Source organism: Haliotis rufescens, unplaced genomic scaffold (genome assembly GCF_023055435.1).
Source record: "Haliotis rufescens isolate VD_foot unplaced genomic scaffold, xgHalRufe1.0.p SCAF_60, whole genome shotgun sequence".
NCBI classification, from domain to species: domain Eukaryota; kingdom Metazoa; phylum Mollusca; class Gastropoda; order Lepetellida; family Haliotidae; genus Haliotis; species Haliotis rufescens.
In genome coordinates this window covers 2707770-2731699 of record NW_025964335.1, presented here as the reverse complement: position 1 = coordinate 2731699, position 23930 = coordinate 2707770, and the positions used below count along the sequence as shown (strand labels likewise).

General features: G+C 42.8%; 1 protein-coding gene across 4 annotated transcripts in view; it reads right to left on the bottom strand.

Annotated features, from left to right (window-relative positions):
- Positions 1 to 23930, bottom strand: part of LOC125375872 (glucose transporter type 1-like) — a 45473-nt gene that overhangs the window by 5694 nt on the left and 15849 nt on the right. For 3 of the 4 annotated variants that reach the window (XM_048386787.1, XM_048386788.1, XM_048386786.1), the window contains 6 exons: positions 14757 to 14915; positions 13164 to 13259; positions 5658 to 5818; positions 4480 to 4604; positions 2566 to 2736; positions 1020 to 1127 (listed from right to left, as the gene is read on the bottom strand). In XM_048386787.1, the coding sequence (XP_048242744.1) occupies positions 1020 to 1127; positions 2566 to 2736; positions 4480 to 4604; positions 5658 to 5818; positions 13164 to 13259; positions 14757 to 14858 (763 nt within the window). In that variant the 5' untranslated portion in view covers positions 14859 to 14915. Of the gene's footprint in view, positions 1 to 1019; positions 1128 to 2565; positions 2737 to 4479; positions 4605 to 5657; positions 5819 to 13163; positions 13260 to 14756; positions 14916 to 19671; positions 19738 to 23930 lie in introns of those variants that run through there. The other variant, XM_048386789.1, reaches the window with a different exon arrangement.

The following is a 23930-nucleotide window of genomic DNA, read 5'->3' as shown; positions in this document are numbered from 1 at the left end:
CGCTGCTTCACCCAAACACCGGGTTGCACAGGGAAGGAATTCTTTGTGGTTCTGATGTCTGTTTGTATGCTGTTTAACGCCGCACTCAGCAATATTCCAGCTATATGACGACGGTCTGTAAATAATCGAGTCTGGACCAGACAATCCAGTGATTGATATCATGAGCATCGATCCACGCACTTGGGATACGATCACATGCATCAACCAAGTCAGCGAGCCTGACCAACCGATCCCGTTAGTCGCCTTTTACGACAAGCATAGTCGCCTTTTACGACAAGCATAGTCGCCTTTTACGGCAAGCATATGTTGCTGAAGACTTATTCTACCCCGGATCTTCACGGGTCGGTTTTACGTTGAATCGTAAAAAAGACCTGCATTGATGTTTTACATTTGAACTATGTCAAAGTAACTAGCCTCTAAGGTTTATATTTGACTGGTTAAAAGTCAAGATAGTTTTCACATGAAAATTCCAAGACTTGAATCAAATCTGAAGCCACATATCATGTTTGGTATTTTAACCCAGTGTTTTTCGGGTCTGGGGAATAAGTTCAGTAAACTACGGTTATAACGAACACGCTTATAACGAACTGACGGATATAACGAACTTACTTTTTGGTCCCGACTACTTGCTGTAGTCATTCTGTAATTGTACTTATAACGAACTACGGTTATTACGAACTAAAATTAGTAGTCCCTTTGAGTTCGTTATAACCGTAGTTTACTGTTAACGTTTACTGTGCACAACGCTTGTGACAACATGTGTCGCTCATCAGTTTGTGCACATGCACTGCCGATGAGGGTTGAGGTAACAAATAAATACAACATAATTGATAAATGTGAGAATCAATCTAAGAAGATGTCGGTTCATGAATCGCTTCACGAAGTCATATTCGGGGGGGATGATTCAAAAGTAACAATATCCCTCCTCGAGGTTCCCCCCTCCCGCCAAGACTTCATTCTCGGTTGCGAACCTTGACATAAATTGTTTTCTTGTGATTTGCACAGAAACATGGACAAACCTGTTCGTGCATCTTGTTCTCTGCCTTTTGCGATTAGTAGATGTCGTGGACTCTCCGGGCAGAATGGCATCACTATTAGCTGTACCACGCACGGTATTGCCGTCAAACCTGGACGAGAATAACATAAAGACGAATGCGTGAGTGTTTGTGTGATTGTTTATTTGTTTTTTAACGCCGGCCTCAGCAATATTCCAGCGGTTTGTGGATAATTGAATCTGGACCAGACAATCTAGTGATTGGCGTCATGAGCATCGATCCATGCAATTAAGATACGATGACATACATCAACCAAGTCAGCGAGCCTGACCACCCGATCCCGTTAGTCGCCTCGTACGACGAGCATTGTCGCCTTTTACGGCAAACATGGGTTGCTGAAGACCTATTCTACCCAGGATCTTCACGGGTCGCATGCGTAAGTGCGTGTTAGTGAGTGATTTGGGGTTAACACCGCTTTTAACAGTATTTCAGTTGTATGACGGTGTCTCAGCTTAATGTGAGAGGAAAGTCCTGAGTATGGTTTTATGCCGCTTTTAGAAATATTCCTGCAATATCACAGTGGGGGGACACCAGAAATGGGCATCACACATTGTAGCCCTATGGGGAGTCAACCTCGGGTCTTCGGCATGACGAGACAACGCTTTAACCACTAGGCCACCACACCGCCCACTGGTCTCAGTTTACCATTAAGATTAAACCCACTAGCACGGGCCTGGTGTTACCGAACCTCGAAACTTAATCGGTGCGAACCAGGATTTGAACCCACAATCAAAGGTTTCTGACGTGCTCAAGGTACGCAACGCATAGGAAATAATGAGACAGTGAGTTGGGTTTAACGCCGCTATTAACATTATTCAAGTCATATCGCGGCGTGCCAGCTTAATGTGGGAGGAAAGCCATATGTGATGCAGGTCTTAGACGTTTACCACTTCGGTGAAACCCACGAGCACGGGTATGGTGCTGACAAACCTAGAAACATAATCGGGGCGAACCGGGATTCGAACCCACAATCAGAGGTTTCCGGCGTGCCCAAGGGTCGCAACTCTGCATTCGGCCACCCGTGCCCAATTGGAAATAATGATTTACACCACGTTTCCAATCCGTTGTTCATCTATTCTCGACAACAAATGGTAAATTTCTTCCAATATTGCAATATCACTTAGGGGCAGCATTGCACTTTTACATAGCCTCTGTAATTTATAAGATAATTTTCTTTAGTTTGTCAAAATGTTTTAGAGACACGATTATACTTGGCAATAAATCACATTAAACAGGTAAAATATTTTATCCAGAAATCGTGAGACGTCCGTATAACAGCCTATACTTCAAACTAAATGATCATATTTGTATTATGCGAATAATTTTTGCGAAACATAAAATAATAAAATAAAAAAAGTCGCATCGCATAATTTTAAGATTCCACATTATTACCAAGAAATGATGAATTCTGATTCTGGACTTGATTTGATCATAAAAAAGACCTTCCAAGATACGTGTTCGTGTGAACTTACATTTGACGTATTTGTGGATAAGATATTATCATTCTTACCCAAGAGAATGTCCCAGTATTCCTTGTTTCCTAATATCTCGGGGAAGCCGAGAATTTGCGAGATTAGAATACCGGAAACGACAAACAGCTGATGCAGTACACCCAGAGCTCCTCGGATGTTTACTGATGCGATCTCGCTCAGGTAGATGGGTGCTAGTGCCGTGTAGAGACCTGAAAGCATGTACGATATATCTTGTAAATGCGCTATCGTGTCACTGGATTGTCTGGTAGATCAATGGAATCTATTTCAGCGTGTAATCGAGACCATCTTCCCGAGGCTAGCATGTCCACTAGCCTATATCAAAGCCGCGTTTCCAACACTGCCACATCAAGGCCACTTTTATTGGCTCGACCCTGGCGCCACCTCGCGTAGATCACGAGTTGTGCCCCTTGTAATGAAAACGCGATATCCAATCAGATTGCTGTTCTTAACACGTATAGCTTCTCAGAGATGGCGACTACCATAGGCGACGACCTAGTCGATCAGATAACGAAAACATTCGCGATTTTATCCCTGACACAAAACGACATTGGCAATCATTGGGATTTTCTAAGCGGTAAATCACTTTCATACGAAGCTGTACCAGTCGTGGATGTTATATTTGTGAAACGTTCTCTGATTGGACTATCGATATGTGCGCTGTATGTATATGTGTGTGTGTGTGTGTGTGTGTGTGTGTGTGTGTGTGTGTGTGTGTGTGTGTGTGTGTGTGTGGATGGATGGATGGATGGATGGATGGATGGATGAATGCATGAGTAGTAGGCTTCATGTGGTAAGGGTGGAAACAAGACTTTGATAAAAAGGCTAGTGGACGTTCTCAGCTCGGGAAGATGAATCAAGTTTGTTATCTGGCGTTGACGTTGTATACTTACCGTATTCGACGTAATCAGCGCCCCGCTCTAATAAGTGCCCACGGCGATATTTGCAAAATATATTAGCTAGTGAACAATCCCAAATAGCACCCCTTTCGACTGATGAATGTACACATACTTATTTATTCTTGTATAATACGCACTCGTGTGTTATATGCACCCTTAATTATGGGCAATTAAATTCTGAAAAAAATATATCTGTCGTATATAAACATTTCAGGATGTCAGCATAAACCACGAAATTTACGATCTTTCAACTCTGTTTTTTTTCACCAAAAAAATATTTTAATACGAGACCTCTATTTCTAATTTTGAGAGTGCCCTGGGCGCTTATTCATCGAATACGGTATATTTTGGGAAAAAATGTAAAAGAAATACAAGATATCCCGTATAACTCTTCTCCATAGGCTAGATAGGAGCAAGATCCTATAGCCCTCGCCACTTAAAACAGAATCACGAAATATCGCGATGAATAATTAACTAAGATAGCTGGATGTATGCTTATATTAACAAACTGAAAACAATCCATTCCGCCGATAGGGAACATTCCTCAAAGTAATGACAAAAATTGCAAAGTGCGTTTTTCAAGAAATATCCGTTTTGTAAGCGATAAACATTATCATTGACTTTTTATCACAATCAGAATCAGGTAGATAGAAATTCAAATAGATGAGGTGAGGTGAAATTGAGTTTAACGTCGCGTCCAAGATTATTGCACTTATATAGCAACGTGCATGCACGCGTGTGTGTGTGACTGCTTGTACTGGTCCGGACTGATGCCGATTTATAGTGCTAGCCCACTGATATACTATGCCGCAGTTTAACATGAATACCCCTCCCAGACACAGTACGCTGACTCCGAGCCGACAAGACCTTGTTTTAGCCCCTTAATGCCGAGCGCCAGACAGGGTAACAACAAGTACCATCTTTGAACGTCTTTTGGTATGACGCGGCCGGGTATCGAACTCCGGACCTACCGCTCTCCGGGCGGACGCTCTACCTCTTGACCACGGAGGCGGTCGAACCTTCAAATAGACATACCACAGTTGAATCCCACGACCAGCCTCCCGACAATGATCATCTCATAGGTCGCCGCCATACGCCCGAAGTACAGCAGAGCGGCAGCGCCAATGCCTATCACTGCGTTAATCAGAGAGCCATTCTTTCTGAAAATGACAACATAATATATCTTATCACTTAATATTTCATGGTGATCGTCATAAAAAATTATTTTGGAAGACTATAGAAACTATACTTTTCTAGGCATACATTTCAATTTTTCCACGAGACACGTCACAATGTGTTTGTCTTAGGATGTTCTGGTTTGCAGAGATAAGAAAATAATGGTGTTATAACTTTATTCTAATTGCAATACACGCAGTCATGTCACACATATCAACAAATACTACAGGTGCCTCGGTCAACAGGGTACGTCAGGTTCATGGTAGGTCACGTACAATGTACATCGGATACTGGGTGTTTCATTCTAAGAGTCAGTCTACAAAGTACGTCACATTCATAGTAAGACACGTACAATGTACATCGAAAACTCTATACGTTATACAGATAGTCAGTCTACAAGGTACGTCACATTCATAGTTGGTCACGTAAAGGTACACTGAAAACTGTATACGTTATACAGATAGTCAGTCTACAAGGTACGTAACATTCATAGTTGGTCAAGTACAAGGTACACTGAAAACTGTATACGTCATACAGAGAGTCAGCCTACAAGGTACGTAACATTCATAGTAAGTCACGTACAAGGTACACTGAAAACTGTATACGTTATACAGAGAGTCAGTCTACAAGGTACGTCACATTATAGCAGGTCACGTACAAGGTACATCGAATACTTGATACGTTATACAGAGAGTCAGTCTACAAGGTACGTCACATTCATAGTAGGTCACGTACAAGGTATATCGAATACTGGATACGTTATACAGATAGTCAGTCTACAAGGTACGTCACATTCATAGAAGGTCACGTACAAGGTACATCGAATACTGAATACGTCATACTAAGAGTCCGTCTACTGGGTATGTCAATTTCATGGTAGGTCACGCACAGGATACGCCACGTTCATGACACGTCACGTATGATGTATTTCATGTACAGGTTTGTGTTTAATAGTTGTGCCAGAATCTGAATTCGCGAACGAGCAAATAAATACCTTGTCATCAAGAGCAACACATGTTGTATGAACGTAAACCCACCGGCCAAAGTAATCTGCCCACAGACCCGCCAACAAACCCCCGACAGCGCCACCGATGGCAAAGGCTGCCACCAGGACGGCAAACAGGTTGGTCTGAGTGTCCACGTCCATCTCTTGACCGTCACGTGATATGTCTGTGGCGTTCATGAAATCCTTGATCCTCTGAAAAATAATGTCAAAATCGTAAATATGTGTATATGCCCTGTGACTGAATGAGCTGGGTGTAACGACGCTTTTAACAGTATTCAGGTATATTACGGACACGTGAAGATCCGGGGTAGAATAGGTCTTCAGCAACCCATGCTTGCCGTAAAAGGCGACTATGCTTGTCGTCAAAGGCGACTAACGGGATCGGGTGGTTAGGCTCGCTGACTTGGTTGATGTATGTCATCGATCCCAATTGCCTGGATCGATGCTCATGATATCAATCACTGGATTGTCTGGTCCAGACTCGATTATTTACAGACCGCCGTCATATAGCTGGAATATTGCTGAGTGCGGCGTTAAACAACCAACCAACCAACCATGGGTTGTGTCCCTGTGTCGGTGAAGGACCGGAGTCTGTTGGTTGAGGGAACTGGTTCCAGGAGTTGCGTTTTTTTGCCTAATAGACCACTTTGACCCTTACTTCGCCTAGACTGGTGGTAGGATGGGCCCATTCTATCAATCGGCAGGTCATGCCAATCTGAACATCTTACTTTTCTTTTTCGATCACTATTTGGCTTGGAAGTTTATATTTAAAATTGAACCGTTTGAATATACATATAGACCGATTTTCAATATACCGAAGTGGTAAACGTCTGAGACCTGCGTCACTTCGGGTTTCCTTCCACATTAAGCTGACACGCCGCGATATAACTTGAATAATGTTATAAGCGGCGTTAAACCCAACTCACTCACTCCTCAGACATGTCCGAGACTGACATCGAATCAGAGTTACATTGACAAGGAGCTTCTGATGATTTACGATTCACTTCTAAGAGAGACAGTCATATTATATAGATAAACACATACTTATTTACCCTTTGTCCCCCATCCCTCTTACAGTTACGACGTGCTGGCTACTGTAAGTTAAGGGTGGATGCCTACATACCAAATCCCCTGAAATCTTACAAGACAATCCAGTGATTAATATTATGAGCATCGATCCACGCAATTGGGATCGATGACCTGCATCAACCAAGTCAGCGATGCATGCTCATGATGTCAATCACTGGATTGTCTGGTCCAGACTCGATTATTTACAGACCGCCGTCATATAGCTGGAATATTGCTGAGTGTGGTGTTAAACAACAAACAAACAAACAGTTATATTCATGTTGGTTATTGCTGTCGTTTACAGCTTTGGTGACACCTACGAGCACGTGTATGCTGCTGTCAATTCTAGAAACATAATCAGAGCGAACCGTGATTCGAATCCACGATCCAAGGGACACAACTCTGCACAGTGAATTGCGGCGCCTCAGACGGCTGAGCCATCAGTGTTCCCTGAATTTCGAAGGATATACATGGACGTGCAGCTCGTGAAACCCCGTACATCCCGCTTTTGACACATGTCACGAATTATCACTACGAGTACACAGGTTACAAAAAGGAAATTCTATGAATGTTTGTGACAATACTATCTATAAGTGTGTATCACTTCAAAATGCCCCTGAAACCACCGTCGGACTTTAGAGCGAACAGGGTCAATTGTGACACGACAAGCAAGGCACGATGCATCAAACATAATGTCAATAAGAGAATTATAACGAACATCATTTGTGTCACTGATGGGTCAAATTTGGAGTGAGTGAGTGAGTGAGCATGGTTTTACGCCGCTTTTAGCAATATTCCAGCAATATCACAGCGGGGGACACCAGAAATTGGCTTCACACATTGAACCCATGTCGGAAATCGAACCCGGGTCTTCGGCGTGACGAGCGAACGCTAGAACCACTAGGCTACCCGACCGACCCCAAATTTGGAAATGTCCTCGATATGTTTACCATAATACGTTTTGAAAGCTTTATTAAGGCCTTCAAGGCTGTAACCCGGCTCACACAACTTTTAAGAAACGTTAAGCTGATACATAGCAATGGAGAACGATGTAGGCAGGTCATGGGAGCATTCCAGTCTAGTTAACTTCGCAAGGAGCGTAGCAATCCAGGAATAACAATCGAACCATTTTGACCCGAAACATATTTCCAGTGGGACTGTGATATAAAATGTCCAGGCCTGAACGCATCCAGAAACATTCGGGGAGCTCTGGGGATACTGCTTCAGATGCTTGTCGTTTCCGGTTTTCTAATCTCGCACATTTCTACCGGTGGCATAAAAGGATCATCGTCCCAAGGCAAAAGAGTTTACTGACTATAAAAGTTCAGTTTCTAACCTTGCCGAACTTGGCTGGTATTTTAGAGTTCAATTCTGGCTGGCTGTGCAAAGTTCAATTAAAATCGCGTGACGATATCGACATCCGGTTCGTAAAGTTCAGTGCACATTTCGAACAATTGCAGAATTTGAAGACCATGTGTACTGTCAACTGGGCTTCGACAGATATTTTTCATATCTTTTCATATTTTTAATCAAGGTGCTCAACTGATTTGATGCATTTTGCGAAGTCCCGTTATTACAAAAAAACGTCATAATTAGCGATTAGATTGTCTTGTCTGGGTGCCGCCATTTTGTTCGAAGCAAATGCAAGTGATGTGAGTGGCGTAATTGGATTGGTCGGTAGGAAGACATAGAAGGGACGTAACTCGAAATAGTCACATGCGGCGCTACGATCGAGCCACGGAATTCAAGCTTAGTTCGACAAGGGTGGAAAGTGGACTTTTATAATAGGTTAACTCCCTTGCCTCTGGAAGATGAAAGAAGATTTTCCTTAAAAAAATGTTATTGTTTGTTGCCTGACGCAGCACAGCAGTAGTCTAGGTTTAAAACGGCGTCATGTAAACAATCGACCAGACAATCCAGGATAGAGCATTTGCTTGCCATGTATTGTTGGCCCTTAAACTTTGATCACGTGACTCATGAACACGAACGTTATCTAGGTGTTTATGACATAGGCATTCCTCGGTGCATGTGGGCTGTGGCAATAGACACGTGGGTGGGAGATTCACCTCGTCACTGACCGTACCCTGGCCTCAAGTAGCCTTGATCCGGGTGGTCGCGATCTTGGTATCACTATCCGATAAGTATGCAATTGGGACCACCTAGCAATGCTAGCCGGCGCTACTTCTTATGAATCCCTATATGTCAATACTATGCCTAATATACAACTACAGGCCTTCTTAGTGGTGTACAACTACAGGCCTTCTTAGTGATGTACAACTACAGGCCCCCTTAGTGATGTACAACTACAGGCCTTCTTAGTGAAATACAACTACAGGCCTTTTTAGTGATGTACAACTACAGGCCTTCTTAGTGATGTACAACTACAGGCATTTTTAATTATTTAGATCTACAGACCTTCTTAGTGATGTACAACTACAGGCATTTTTAATTATTTAGATCTACAGACCTTCTTAGTGATGTACAACTACAGGCAGTTTTAATTATTTAGATCTACAGACCTTCTTAGTGGTGTACAACTACAGGCCTTCTTAGTGGTGTACAACTACAGGCCTTTTTAGTGGTGTACAACTACAGGCCTTCTTAGTGATGTACAACTACAGGCAGTTTTAATTATTTAGGTCTACAGACCTTCTTAGTGATGTACAACTACAGGCCTTTTTAGTGATGTACAACTACAGGCATTTTTAATTATTTAGATCTACAGACCTTCTTAGTGATGTACAACTACAGGCAGTTTTAATTATTTAGATCTACAGACCTTCTTAGTGATGTACAACTACAGGCAGTTTTAATTATTTAGATCTACAGACCTTCTTAGTGGTGTACAACTACAGGCCTTCTTAGTGGTGTACAACTACAGGCCTTTTTAGTGGTGTACAACTACAGGCCTTCTTAGTGATGTACAACTACAGGCAGTTTTAATTATTTAGGTCTACAGACCTTCTTAGTGATGTACAACTACAGGCCTTTTTAGTGATGTACAACTACAGGCATTTTTAATTATTTAGATCTACAGACCTTCTTAGTGATGTACAACTACAGGCAGTTTTAATTATTTAGATCTACAGACCCTCTTAGTGATGTACAACTACAGGCCTTCTTAGTGGTGTACAACTACAGGCCTTCTTAGTGATGTACAACTACAGGCCTTTTTAGTGATGTACAACTACAGGTCCTCTTAGTGATGTACAACTATAGGACATTTTAGTGATGTACAACTATAGGCCATTTTAGTGATGTACAACTACAGGCCTTCTTAGTGATGTACAACTACAGGTCCTCTTAGTGATGTACAACTACAGGCCTTCTTAGTGGTGTACAACTACAGGCCTTCTTAGTGATGTACAACTACAGGCCTTTTTAGTGATGTACAACTACAGGTCCTCTTAGTGATGTACAACTATAGGCCATTTTAGTGATGTACAACTATAGGCCATTTTAGTGATGTACAACTACAGGCCTTCTTAGTGATGTACAACTACAGGCCTTCTTAGTCATGTACAACTACAGGCCTTCTTAGTGAAATACAAATACAGGCCTTTTTAATGATGTACACCTACAGGCCTTCTTAGTGATGTACAACTACAGGTCCTCTCAGTGATGTACAACTACAGACCTTCTTAGTGATGTACAACTACAGACCTTCTTAGTGATGTACAACTACAGGTCCTCTTAGTGATATACAACTACAGGCCTTCTTAGTGATGTACAACTACAGGTCCTCTTAGTGATGTACAACTACAGGTCCTCTTAGTGATGTATAACAACAGGCCTTCTTAGTGATGTACAACTACAGGTCCTCTTAGTGATGTACAACTACAGGTCCTCTTAGTGATGTACAACTACAGGCAGTTTTAATTATTTAGATCTACAGACCTTCTTAGTGATGTACAACTACAGGCCTTTTTAGTGATGTACAACTACAGGCATTTTTAATTATTTAGATCTACAGACCTTCTTAGTGATGTACAACTACAGGCAGTTTTAATTATTTAGATCTACAGACCCTCTTAGTGATGTACAACTACAGGCCTTCTTAGTGGTGTACAACTACAGGCCTTCTTAGTGATGTACAACTACAGGCCTTTTTAGTGATGTACAACTACAGGCCTTCTTAGTGAAATACAACTACAGGCCTTCTTAGTGATGTACAAGTACAGGTCTTCTCAGCGATGAACAACTACAGGTCCTCACAGTGATGTACAACTACAGGCCTTCTTAGTGATGTACAACTACAGGCCTTTTTAGTGATGTACAACTACAGGCCCTCTTAGTGATGTACAACTACAGGTCCTCTTAGTGATGTACAACTATAGGCCATTTTAGTGATGTACCACTATAGGCCATTTTAGTGATGTACAACTACAGGCCTTCTTAGTGATGTACAACTACAGGCCTTCTTAGTCATGTACAACTACAGGCCTTCTTAGTGAAATACAAATACAGGCCTTTTTAATGATGTACAACTACAGGCCTTCTTAGTGATGTACAACTACAGGTCTTCAAAGTGATGTACAACTACAGGCCTTCTTAGTGATGTACAACTACAGGCCTTCTTAGTGATGTAAAACTACAGGTCTTCAAAGTGATGTACAACTACAGGCCTTCTTAGTGATGTACAACTACAGGCCTTCTTAGTGATGTACAACTACAGGCCTTCTTAGTGATGTACAACTACAGGTCCTCTTAGTGATGTACAACTACAGGTCCTCTTAGTGATGTACAACAGGCCTTCTTAGTGATGTACAACTACAGGCCTTCTTAATGATGTACACCTACAGGCCTTCTTAGTGATGTACAACTACAGGTCCTCTCAGTGATGAACAACTACAGACCTTCTTAGTGATGTACAACTACAGACCTTCTTAGTGATGTACAACTACAGGTCCTCTTAGTGATGTACAACTACAGGCCTTCTTAGTGATGTACAACTACAGGTCCTCTTAGTGATGTACAACTACAGGTCCTCTTAGTGATGTACAACAACAGGCCTTCTTAGTGATGTACAACTACAGGCCTTCTTAATGATGTACACCTACAGGCCTTCTTAGTGATGTACAACTACAGGTCCTCTCAGTGATGAACAACTACAGACCTTCTTAGTGATGTACAACTACAGACCTTCTTAGTGATGTACAACTACAGGTCCTCTTAGTGATGTACAACTACAGGCCTTCTTAGTGATGTACAACTACAGGTCCTCTTAGTGATGTACAACTACAGGTCCTCTTAGTGATGTAAAACTACAGACCTTCTTAGTGATGTACAACTACAGACCTCCTTAGTGATGTACAACTACAGGTCTTCTCAGCGATGAACAACTACAGGCCTTTTTAATGATGTACATCTACAGACCTTCTTAGTGATGTACAACTACAGGCCTTCTTAGTGATGTACAACTACAGGCCTTCTTAGTGATGTACAACTACAGGCCTTCTTAGTGATGTTCAACACGTCAACACGTGCTGTTGAACTTTCACGAGTGTTGCTGTACATAACAATGCCTACAAAGCTCCGCCCTTGATAAGAGTCCACTGATATATGTCGGGGAGAGAGGTGACTTGCAGTTTTCTCAAGAAATCATAAGTGATGTGCGTCCTTTAATTGGATCTAGTTGTAATGCACTAAGGTCAGATGAGTCTGCTGTATAAATAGCCCCTATAAATCCCAGTCAACAAGGTGGGTACTTTCGGAAGGAACCGGTGCGTAATATTTTGCCAAGATATGTATAAGAGTGCGTTCAGTACAATGCCCATGCATAGGTTGGTTGGTTTGGTTGGTTTGTTGTTTAACGCCGCACTCAGCAATATTCCAGCTATATGACGGCGGTCTGTTAATAACCGAGTCTTGACCAGACAATCCAGTGATTTAATATCGTGAGCATCGATCCACGCAATTGGGATCGATGACATGCATCAAACAAGTCAGCGAGCCTGACCACCCGATCCCGTTGGTCGCCTCTTACGACATAATATAACAAGCATAGTCGCCTTTTACGGCAAGCATGGGTTGCTAAAGACCTATTCTACCCCGGATCTTCACGGGTCTCACACAGAGGTACCGGTATAATATTATAATAATATCCCCATTAACTGAACCGTCTACTGACGTTAATAAAACGAGTATGGTATGTGAGTGAGTTGAATAGTATTACAGTTATATCACGGCGTGTCAACTAAATGTGGGAGGAAAGCCCGAAGTGATGCAAGTCTCAGACATTTACCGCTTTGGGGAAACCCACGAACACGGGTATGGCGCGAACAAACCTTGAAACATAATCGGGGCGAACCGGGATTCGAACCCATAGTCAAAGGGTTCACTCGTGACCAAGGGACGTAACTCTGTACAGCGATTTGCGGCGCCTCAGACGACTAGCCACCCGTGCACCCGTATGGTGCGTGCACAGCCAGTGTTAACGGTTAATGCTTTTGACTGTTATAACACGTACCGCTTCAGGAGCGTTGATGACCCCTGTGTTGTAGCCAAACTGGAACGATCCCATGGCGGCTGCAACTATGGACATCATGAGTCGTGGGGTCAGTTTCTGTGTAGCAGAAATACAAGAAAGAATGATGAAGTGTGTTAATAAACAAAATAAAGTCCACTCACATATCACTTCCGATTCAAGCAGTGTTTAGCTCAAGAGAGTTAAGAAGTAAACAGTCGCAACAAAAGGGCCATCAAAGGCTGTAGTGAGTGAGTGAGTGAGTGAGTGAGTGAGTGAGTGAATGAGTGAGTTTGGTGTCACTCTGCTTTGACAAATATTTCATTTATATGAGGGCGTGTAAGTTTGATTTGGAAAGAACGCTTGAAGGGATGTAAGTCACAGAGGTTTGCCGTTTTAGTGAAACCCACGTGCACGGGTATTGTGAACCATAATCGGGACAAACTGGGATTCAAAACCACAATCAAAGGTTTCTGTCACGACTAAGAGATGTCTTCAAGATTATTACACTTAAAATATATGTTATATACACACTGTCTCAGCGTGTGTGTACGTGTGTGCGTGCGTATGTATGTGTCTGCATGTACAGTAAACTACGGTTATTACGAACTCAAAGGGACCACTTATTTTAGTTCGTTATAACCGTAGTTCGTTATAAGCACATATACAACACATGGACGGGACTACAAAATCAGTTCGTTATATCGGTCAGTTCGATATAAGCGTGTTCGTTATAACCGTAGATTACTGTATTATAGACTAATTCAAGTATTATAGTGCCAACACCCGCGATACCATTCCGCATTGTAACATAGATACCCGGATCAGACACAGTATACTGACTCCGAGCCGACCAATGCTTGTTTTATTCCCTTAATGCCGAGCGCATGACAGGTAAACAATAATAACTATCTTTTAGGTAACTGCCATCTTGTCGGTGTGACGCGGCTGGAGATAGAATCCCCGGCTCCGGTCTAAGACCTGCAAAAATTCGGGTTTTCCTCATGATCAAGCTGGTACCCCGTAATAACTGGAATACTGTTCTAAGCGATATCAAACCAAACTCACTACGTTTAAACACATTTATAGGTACACGGTCCACCTGGGATATAACGGTACAGGTCACATCAATATCGAACATCGGATACAGCGAGTTGATTTTGTTGGTCCAAGAAGGCATCGAAGCATAATACTATTGAACATTTGGTTATATATAATGCGTTTTGCAAACGATCACTGACATTTGTGCATTTTATGATTTCTGTTCTTTCAGATTATTATTTTGAGATAAGTACATGTGTTGTAGATTTCACTCACCCCCCGACCCGTGAAGATTCCAGGGTAGAATAGGTCTTCAGAAACCTTCTTGCCGTAAAGGCGACTATGCTTGTCGTAGAAGGCGACTAACGGGATCGGGTGGTCAGGCTCGCTGACTTGGTTGATACATGTCATCGATCCCAATTGCTTAGATCGATGCTCATGATGTCAATCACTGGATTGTCTGGACCAGACTCGATTATTTTACAGACCGCCGTCCTATAGCTGGAATATTGCTGAGTGCGGCGTTAAACAACAAACAAACAAAAAAACACTCACCCCATGTTCTGGGGTGGGCTGGGTCTGAACGTCACCCCCAGGCTTCTCGAGATCTGTCGTCCCATACGTCACCGTCTTTGATGTCTCAACCTTTTCTCCCATGATGGCGTAGGAAAAGTCAGCCAATCCAGGTGCTGCCTGTTTTACTGTGTGTTTGATCTGAAATATGACATGACGTATGACAATCAAAATAAAATAAAATGTCCTTACATATCTTTTCTCAATAGAGGAATGCGTTGTTTAGATTTGTCAATTACTAAAATTAATTATGTTTGTCTGGAAAAGAAGAGATGTCGAAATATAATTTCAATCTCCAAAATTACCTGTAGATGAAATGGAGGTCAATCAAGGGTCAGAAGTGGTTTTCATTCGTCTCAACTGATATGGCCGTTGGTTTACGACTAACGTATTTATTTGTAGAAAAGAGCTTGTATTGTCTCTGATCCTGTTCAGAATTGAATATTGTAACATTACCCTCGTAAATGTAACCACGGAGCAGATATATTCACTTCCATCCATCATGAAGATAACTGTTAATTTGTATAAGTGAACGAGTTGGAGAAGCTTACTCTGCCCACAGTTGGGAGCAGATCATTCATTAGTAGGTACCGGTACCGTTACACGGGTGTGGTTTAAAAGGGAATAGGGTGCTGGGTTTAACGCCGCTTTTAACAGTATTCCAGTTATATCACGGCTTGTCAGCTTAATGTGGGAGGGAAGCCCGAAGTGATGCAGGTCTCAGACGCATATCACTTCGATGAAACCCACGAGCACGGGTATGGTGCTGACAAACCTAGAAACATAATCGGGGCGAACAGGGATTAGAACCCACAATCATTGGTTTCTGGCGTGCCCAAGGGACGCAACTCTGCACAACGAATCGCGGCGCCTTAGACGACTGGGCCACCCATGCCCCCTAGTAGAAGGTAACAGCTTATAGCATTGGACAATCGAAAAAGTTGGAAGATGTATTAACCTGTATTATTAAGACAACCTTTGTTGATAGAAGTAAACTTTTTTCAGTTGAGGACATGTAACCTGTATCCTACGACAATCGTCAATGTTGGTAGCAGGAGATAAAATGTTTACGACAATCGTAAATGTTTGTAGACACGATAGCCTTTATCTTACGACAGTCGTAAAATGCTAGCAAAAGATACAATGTAGTTTACGACAATCGTAAATGTTAGTAGACACGATAGCCTTTATCTTACGACAATCGTAAATGTTGGGAGCAGAAAATAAAATGTAGTTTACGACAATCGTAAATGTTAGTAGACACGATAACCTGTATCTGACGACAACCGTAAATGTTGGTAGCAGAAGGTAAAATGTAATTTACGACAATCGTAAATGTTAATTAGTAGCAGAAGATAAAATGTACTTTACGACAATCGTAAATGTTAGTAGACACGATTGCCTTTATCCTACGACAACCGTCAATGTTGGTAGAAGAAGATAAAATGAAGTTTACGACAATCGTAGATGTTAGTAGACACGATAGCCTTCATCTTACGACAATCGTAAATCTTGGTAGCAGAAGATAACCTTGAGCTTACGACAGTCGTAACCGGCAGAAGAAAGCATGTAGCTGTCAACAATCGTAAATGTTGCTAGCAGACGATACCCTGGAAATTACAACAATCGTAAATGTTGGTAGCAGACGATAACTTGTAGCTTGCGACAAGCGTGCCTGTTGGCATATAAGGAGGTACCCTGAGGCCGTTGACCTTCTTTGATGTTGTCAGAGGAAGATAACCAGGGGCACTGTTCCACAAAGCAAAGTCTATGTTAAAGTATGGGGATTACGGCAGTCGTAGCGCTAAGATTGTTGAGTGAAGCGAGGTCCAGGATCGTATATTTAGATGCGTTCTATTAAACTAAACGAAAACAGGAACAAGTCGGTGTTTCCGTGAATTTACAGAGACACACACGCACTGTCCCTTGTGTCTATTGGCGTGTACATGGGGTGGATGGGTGAGTTGGGTTTAACGCCGCTTTTAACAGTATTCCAGTTATATCGCGGCGTGTCAGCTTAATGTGGGAGGAAAGCCCGAAGTGATGCAGGTCTCAGACGTTTACCACTTCGGTGAAACCCACGAGCACGGGTATGGTGCTGACATACCTAGAAACATAATCGGGGCGAACCGGGATTCGAACCCACAATCATAGGTTTCTGGCGTGCCCAAGGGACGCAACTCCCTCAGCGAATCGCGGCGCCTTAGACGACTGGGCCACCCGTGCCCCCGGCGTGTAAGGACACACAGCGTGTAGCCTTCACCGGACACATCAATCCACCCGTCGACTGTGGGGTAGGATGTAACGGTCGGTCAGCATAATGCTCAAGGAATGGATAGGAGAGGAATGCTCAGTTTTATGCAAGTTTCAGATGTTTACAATTTTGATCAGCGAGAAGGTTTTCTAGAACGCATAAGTGAGTGCGTGAGTATGGTTTTACGCCGTTTTTAACAATATTCCAGTAATATCACGGCGAGGCAAACCAGAAATGGGCTTCACATATTGTACCCATTTCGAGAATCGAACTCGGGTCTTCAGCGTGACGAGCGAACGCTTTAACCACTAGGCTACCCGACCGCCCTAGAACGACTAAGGAACGCAGATTCCGAACCAAAGACCGCCCGCATATCGACCAGGCAAACATATTTATTTCTCGTCTCAACAGGGTTTTACCATGGTACGGGAAATAAAGAAAAGTTCTGTATTTTTACTTTACAGCGCTTGGAATTGGCGTTCGATAACTATCTCTTAGAGCATATGAATGTGCATAACAGTGAATGTGCACACTTTGGATAAAAGCATTACGTGTTTACAGAATAGCGGCTGTTATTGAGTATGTAAGGTCCAAAAAAGTCCTAGAGTTTAAGTCAATGGCATCAAAACAATTCGTCCTACCCCCTGGAAATTGGCGCAATGTAAATTTATATACAGTAAACTACGGTTATAACGAACTCAAAGGGACTACTAATTTTAGTTCGTTATAACCGTAGTTCGTTATAAGCATATATACAGCATAACTACAACAAATAGTCGGGACCAAAAAAGTAAGTTCGTTATAACCGTCAGTTCGTTATAAGCGTGTTCGTTATAACCGTAGTTTACTGTATATCATATATGTTAATATCCTACATTCGGGGGATCCGGCCGTATGAGGCGTCCGAATTACTCTGCTTTTGATCCTGCCTTGTGATTGGTCCGGTATCAAATCTATTTGAGGCTTTGTTGGTATTTGCTGACTGTTTCATTGGAAACGTTGACAGATGACGTGTTGCGGTTATTAGATTATAACAAGCAAATGTGGCAGCACATGTAAGGTGGATACCCAGTAAACAGTTTTGTTTATATCTGTTGTTTAACGCGGCACTCATGTGCAGCAACATTTCAGTTTGGAACAGACATTCCAGTGATTGGTATTGCGAGCAACGATTCACTAAGTCGGGGAAAGATGATACGCCATCAAACGGTTACCGAGCCCCCCTTCTCTTCCCCCGTCCCAAATCCATTAAGTCACCTCTCAATTATATATTGCTGGGGACCAAGTCTATGCCGAAATTCGCACCGGTTCCCAATGTTGTTTGTTTGTTTGTTGTTTAACGCCGCACTCAGCAAATTCCAGCTATATGACGGCGGTCTCTTAATAATCGAGTCTGGACCAGACAATCCAGTGATTGGCATCATCAGCATTGATCCACGCATTTGGGATCGATGACATGCATCAACCAAGTCAGCGAGCCTGACCACCCGATCTCGTTAGTCGCCTCGCCTTTTACGGCAAGCACAGTCGCCTTTTACGGCAAGCATGGGTTGCTGAAGACCTATTCTACCCCGGATCTTTACATGCACAAGGTCAATGTGACATCTACACAGCTTCACACTTGGATCTACTTTTTCACGTAGGGTTATGTGTATTATTATAAGGGTAACGCTATTTTTCAGGGCATTATCATTTGCAGAAGCCCGAGGTGTTCCATTAACTGGCCGACGAAGGAGGGCGGTTGAAAAGACGGAGGGCTTCTGCAAATAATAATGTCCTGAAAAATAATGTTACCGTTATTATAGCTCTAAATGGATGGACTTTGTTATTAGATAAAAAGAAACAACAATATCGGTTTGGAAACATTTACTGCAATCAACACGAATGTCACTGACCGACTTTTACAAATATGGAAACGTCACCAGATGACGTCACTATTGAACGGTACGTCACTTATCCCTATGCTATAACGTCACCTAACAACGGGTGTGATAATAGCCCGGCGTCAAGCAATATGAGGGCATTATCAAGTTACAGTGGCCCGCTCATTTCTGATAACATGCGGGCGGTTTAATGATAATTCCATCCATTTCAGCTATAATAAAACATATATCGACCCGAATGACAGAATATTGAACATACTTCATATTTTTAAAAATAAACATACACACTGCCATTGCGTTAAATGTAGGCAAACCTTAAATTCGAAAGCTGTAACGTGTTCCGTTTCGAATAAAATGAACAGTTATCAAATCCACGTTTGAAACCTCAAATTGAATATTAAAAATGTTTACTTTCTAATTATACCACGTAATACTCTAATTACAGTGAACAACACTGACTGTTTGTTTCTATGTTTGTTTGTTGTTTAACGCCAAACTCAGCAATATCCCAGCTATATGACGTCGGTCTCTAAATAATCGAGTCTGGATCAGACAATCCAGTGATTAATAGCATGAGCATCGATCCGAGTAACTGGGATACGATGACATGCATTAACCAAGTCCGCGAACCTGACCACCCGATCCCGTTAGTCGCCTCTTACGACAAGCATTGTCGCCTTTTACGGCAAGCATGGGTTGCCGAAGACCTATTGCACCCCGGTCTTACACTGACTGAGAGAGACTGGAAGTGATAACTTACGATTGGGAATCCGCGCTCCGTCTCTGAGAATTGAACTGGTCTGTAGTTACTGATATCCTTAAGTGAAAACACTACAACGCGATCTGGAGCTGGGATGAGTCAGCATTTTAGCCATGTGACGAATCCCTCCGACCTATCACTGCTATCTTCTAAAGCGGCCACGGTGCATTGTCATTCATCATCAGAAGTCCGCGCGATCACGTGATGGTGTTTACATAAAATACCATAGACAGTCACATGTCGTCTACATTTCAAGATTAGATCCTTGGGCCGTATTTGTTGTGGAACTGTTCGATCGACTTCAGTAAATGACCGAGGGGGGATTTTTTAAAAATGTTGTCCCGAAGGACACTGAAAAGGAAATATAATTTACCAGATATTATACACAATACAAATTGCTCTCGGGGGCCGGGAGTAAGTGGGTTTTGTTTATCGCGGCTTTGAACAATATTTGAAGTTACATCACTGGGTGTCGGTTTGGTGTGGGAGGAAATCCCGACATGATGCGGCCTCGGATGTTTATCACTTTGATGAAACCTACGATCACGGTCTTGTACTGACAAACGTGGAAACATAATCGGGGCGAACAGAGAGTCGATCCCATTTGCGTGGATCGATGCTCATGATGTCAATCACTGGATTGTCTGGTCCAGACTCGATTATTTACAGACCGCCGTCATATAGCTTGAATACTGCTGAGTGCGGCGTTAGACACCAAACCAACCAACCAGTCATGTCAACTCAACCCATAGGTGTCTCGTGTGACAAAGGGGCGCAACTCTGAAAAGCAAATGAGACGTCTGGTCACACGGATCTAAAGTGATCTCGGTACATTCCGATTGTCCTGAAAATGTGCTGGGTGAACCTAATCAGCGGCTGAAAAACCATTTTGTCTGACAGAATTCGGGTAGTTTCGGGAGCCAGTTAATACGACCGCCCACGTCCCGGGTCTGAGTACCAGATGGTCGTTCGGTCCCTTGCTCATAAACGAAAACAGCACGTAGTTCTTGGATAATGATTTTGCCGTGTAATCTTACTAAGAAACTAAATTACTCCAAAACATGTCCCAGTCATGTCCCCAACGCCTGTTGGAGAGCGGAAGGTCCGGAGTTCGATCCCAGGCCGCGTCATACCAAAAGACGTTAAAAGATGGTACTTGTTGTTACCCTGTCTGGCGCTCGGCATTAAGGTGCTAAAACAAGGACTGGTCGGCTCGGAGTCAGTATACCTGTGTCTGAGTGGGGTATTCATGTTAAACTGCGGCATGGTATCTCAGTGAGCTAGCACTATAAATCGGCATCAGTCCGGTCTAGTACAAGCAGCCACACACACACATACACGTACATGCACGTCGCTATATAAGTGCAATAATCTTGGACGCGACGTTAAATCCCATTTTACCTCATCCAACGCCTGTTGATGACGGGTTGCGGATTCTCGGAGTTAAATGGTCTTGTAAGTCACGAAGGTAGCGTGCATATTATCAACTCCTACATCCCCTGCTGCACCCCCTGTTATTGACACATGCCAAGATTCAAACAGTAGTTCACAAGTGACAAGGACGCACTTAGAAGAAATATTTCTGTGACACTTGATCAAAAGGTTTGTGCCCTCCAGTTGACTCTCGGGATAGTAACTCAAGAGAAAACAAAGGCGACTATTACGTCACAAGCAAGTGACGTAACATCACGCCTTACCACGTAATGATATCCGTTCAGGCCGAACAGCCGTATTGTATGGGTTTGCGCAGAACGGCCGCTTACCAATCAGATTATAGCCATTAGTTCATTAATAATAATAATGATGATGATGATGATGATAAAAACCTTTGCTGCGTTTATATCTTTGAATCTGTAAACAATATAATAATCATATGAACGACAAACGCGCTGTTTGCCAAATACATGCATGTAAAGATATTTGTTTGTATATGGCCACAGAAGCAGGTTGGGTTCAGCGGGAAGTAATGGATGCTAACGCGGCTCCGGGTACACATGCACTGCGACCTTAATGTCCGTGTATAGAGAAGTGTGTAGTGTAAGTGCTGTTCAAGAGATGCAGCCTTCTTGAACACAACTCTTGTTGTAACTTAATACTACATAAAGAAACGGTCATAGGCACGATAAAATGGTGTTGTTTGTCAAAGGTAGGGTCCAGGTGATTTTGAGACAAACAAACAATATGGTTGCCATGCATAAACATATGTAAATAACATGTTTAAATATATACGTAAACCTCTTTGCATGGCTTTCCAAGTCTATCGTATCTGACTATCAAACACCAGTCATTTAAGCCCCCCCCCCCACTCAACACCACCCACCCCAATCCCAGGGACAACTGACACTAAGATTGAGCCACATTAATGGCTATAAGTAGGGAGACGGTTTATGGCAGGGTTTCAGTCATGTCAACTCAATGCGACAGGAGACCCGTGAAGACCGGGGTAGAATAGGTCTTCAGGACGCATGCTTGCCGTAAAAGGCGACTATGCTTCTCGTAAGAGGCGACTAACGGGTTCGGGTGGTCAGGCTCGCTGACTTGATGGAAGCATGTCATCGATCCCAATTGCGTGGATCGATGATCATGATGTCAATCACTGGATTGTCTGGTCCAGACTCGTTTATTTACAGACCGCCGTCGTATAGCTGGAATACTGCTGATTGCGGCGTTAAACAACAAACCAACCAACCAACCAGTCATGTCAACTCAGTGCGACAGGAATAGCGATAGAGATGCAAGTCGACGTTCGAACTCACAAATCATGGCTACAATACTGGCTTTAACCTTGGACTCTCTCACTCAAAAAAAATATATTATTTGGTGGACTGCCTGGATGTTTGTATTGCATAGTATTTTTCTGTCTGTCAAAGAACATGTTTGTATGTTCGTCTAGGAGCAGGAATGGAAAAGGTAATCTGTCGCCAGTAAACATTATACCCTCTCACCCAACCCCAGAACACAAAATAGTTGGTCCCTAAAGAATGCAGAGCATGATATTCATCATTTCAGTGCACAAAAAGTCTTTTAGTAATGTCATTCAGTATAAGTCTTAACCATGTCAGCTGATAGTGTGACACACGTGGGTTCATACAGGTCGTGATACCAGTTATCTTGTACAGATAACATCTGAAGTCGTTAACATCAACTGGCGAAAGGTTGTGTTGCTGACAGGCAAAGAGGAGCAGGGATGGTGAGTGAGTGAATATGGTTTTACGCCGCTTTTAGCAATATTCCAGCAATATCACGGCAGTGGACACCAGAAATATGCTTCACACATTATACCCATGTCGGGAATCGAACCCGGGTCTTCGGCGTGCCGAGCGAACGCTTTAACTACTAGGCTACCCGTCCGCCCCCCAGTGATGGTGAGGTGAAATGGAGTTTAACTTCGCGTTCAAAGTATTTATTTATTTCACTTATTTAGCGACGGACATGTACATGTATTTTTGTTTGTTTGTACTAGTCGGGACTAATGCTAGTTTGATAGTGTCAGTCCACGCAGTTTAGCATGGATACCCCACACAGACACAGTATACTGATTCCGAGCCGACCAGTCCTTGTTTTAAACCGTTTTTAGCAATTTTCCAGCAATATCACGGCGGGGGGGACACCACAAATGTGTTTCACACATTGTACCCATGTTGGGAATCGAACCCGGGCCTTCAGGGAGCGTTTTAACCATAAGGATAATCCTGTGATAGAACAGTCAGATTACCAGGCTGACTGGTGCTTTTATCATCGTCAATACTTCAGTTTTTGTATACACCTCCAGCACCTGTGAATGCATACGTCCGACTTGCAATGTAGTCGCTATATTAAATAACAACTCATTGCAAGGCCTGGTTCCAGCGAGGAGAAGCCAAAGAGGCCTCAATTGCGACACACAAAACGGCACCATTTATCGCGCAATATGTGCCTCATCTTTGCGGCCATCTGTTCAAAATATACTTTTTCGCGAACACCAAGAATCATCATTTAAGCCTTTTTACTTATTCGTAAACACATGCTTTAACATAGCCGGAATTGTACAGCTGATTCTGTTAACAGTGATTTCGTGTGATTATGGAAATGATTGTGTGGCTTTTATTCAATATCAGGTAAAGGTAGGGCTTGCACAAGCTTCATGCACGGAGAAGGAACTATTTGTATTCCGTGATTGATTGACGACACGAGTCTCTACTACACCGCACAGAGGCTGTATGTAGTCACGGGTGATGGAGGATCGTAGTATGTTCAAACCCGTGAAGTATTGACGTGGC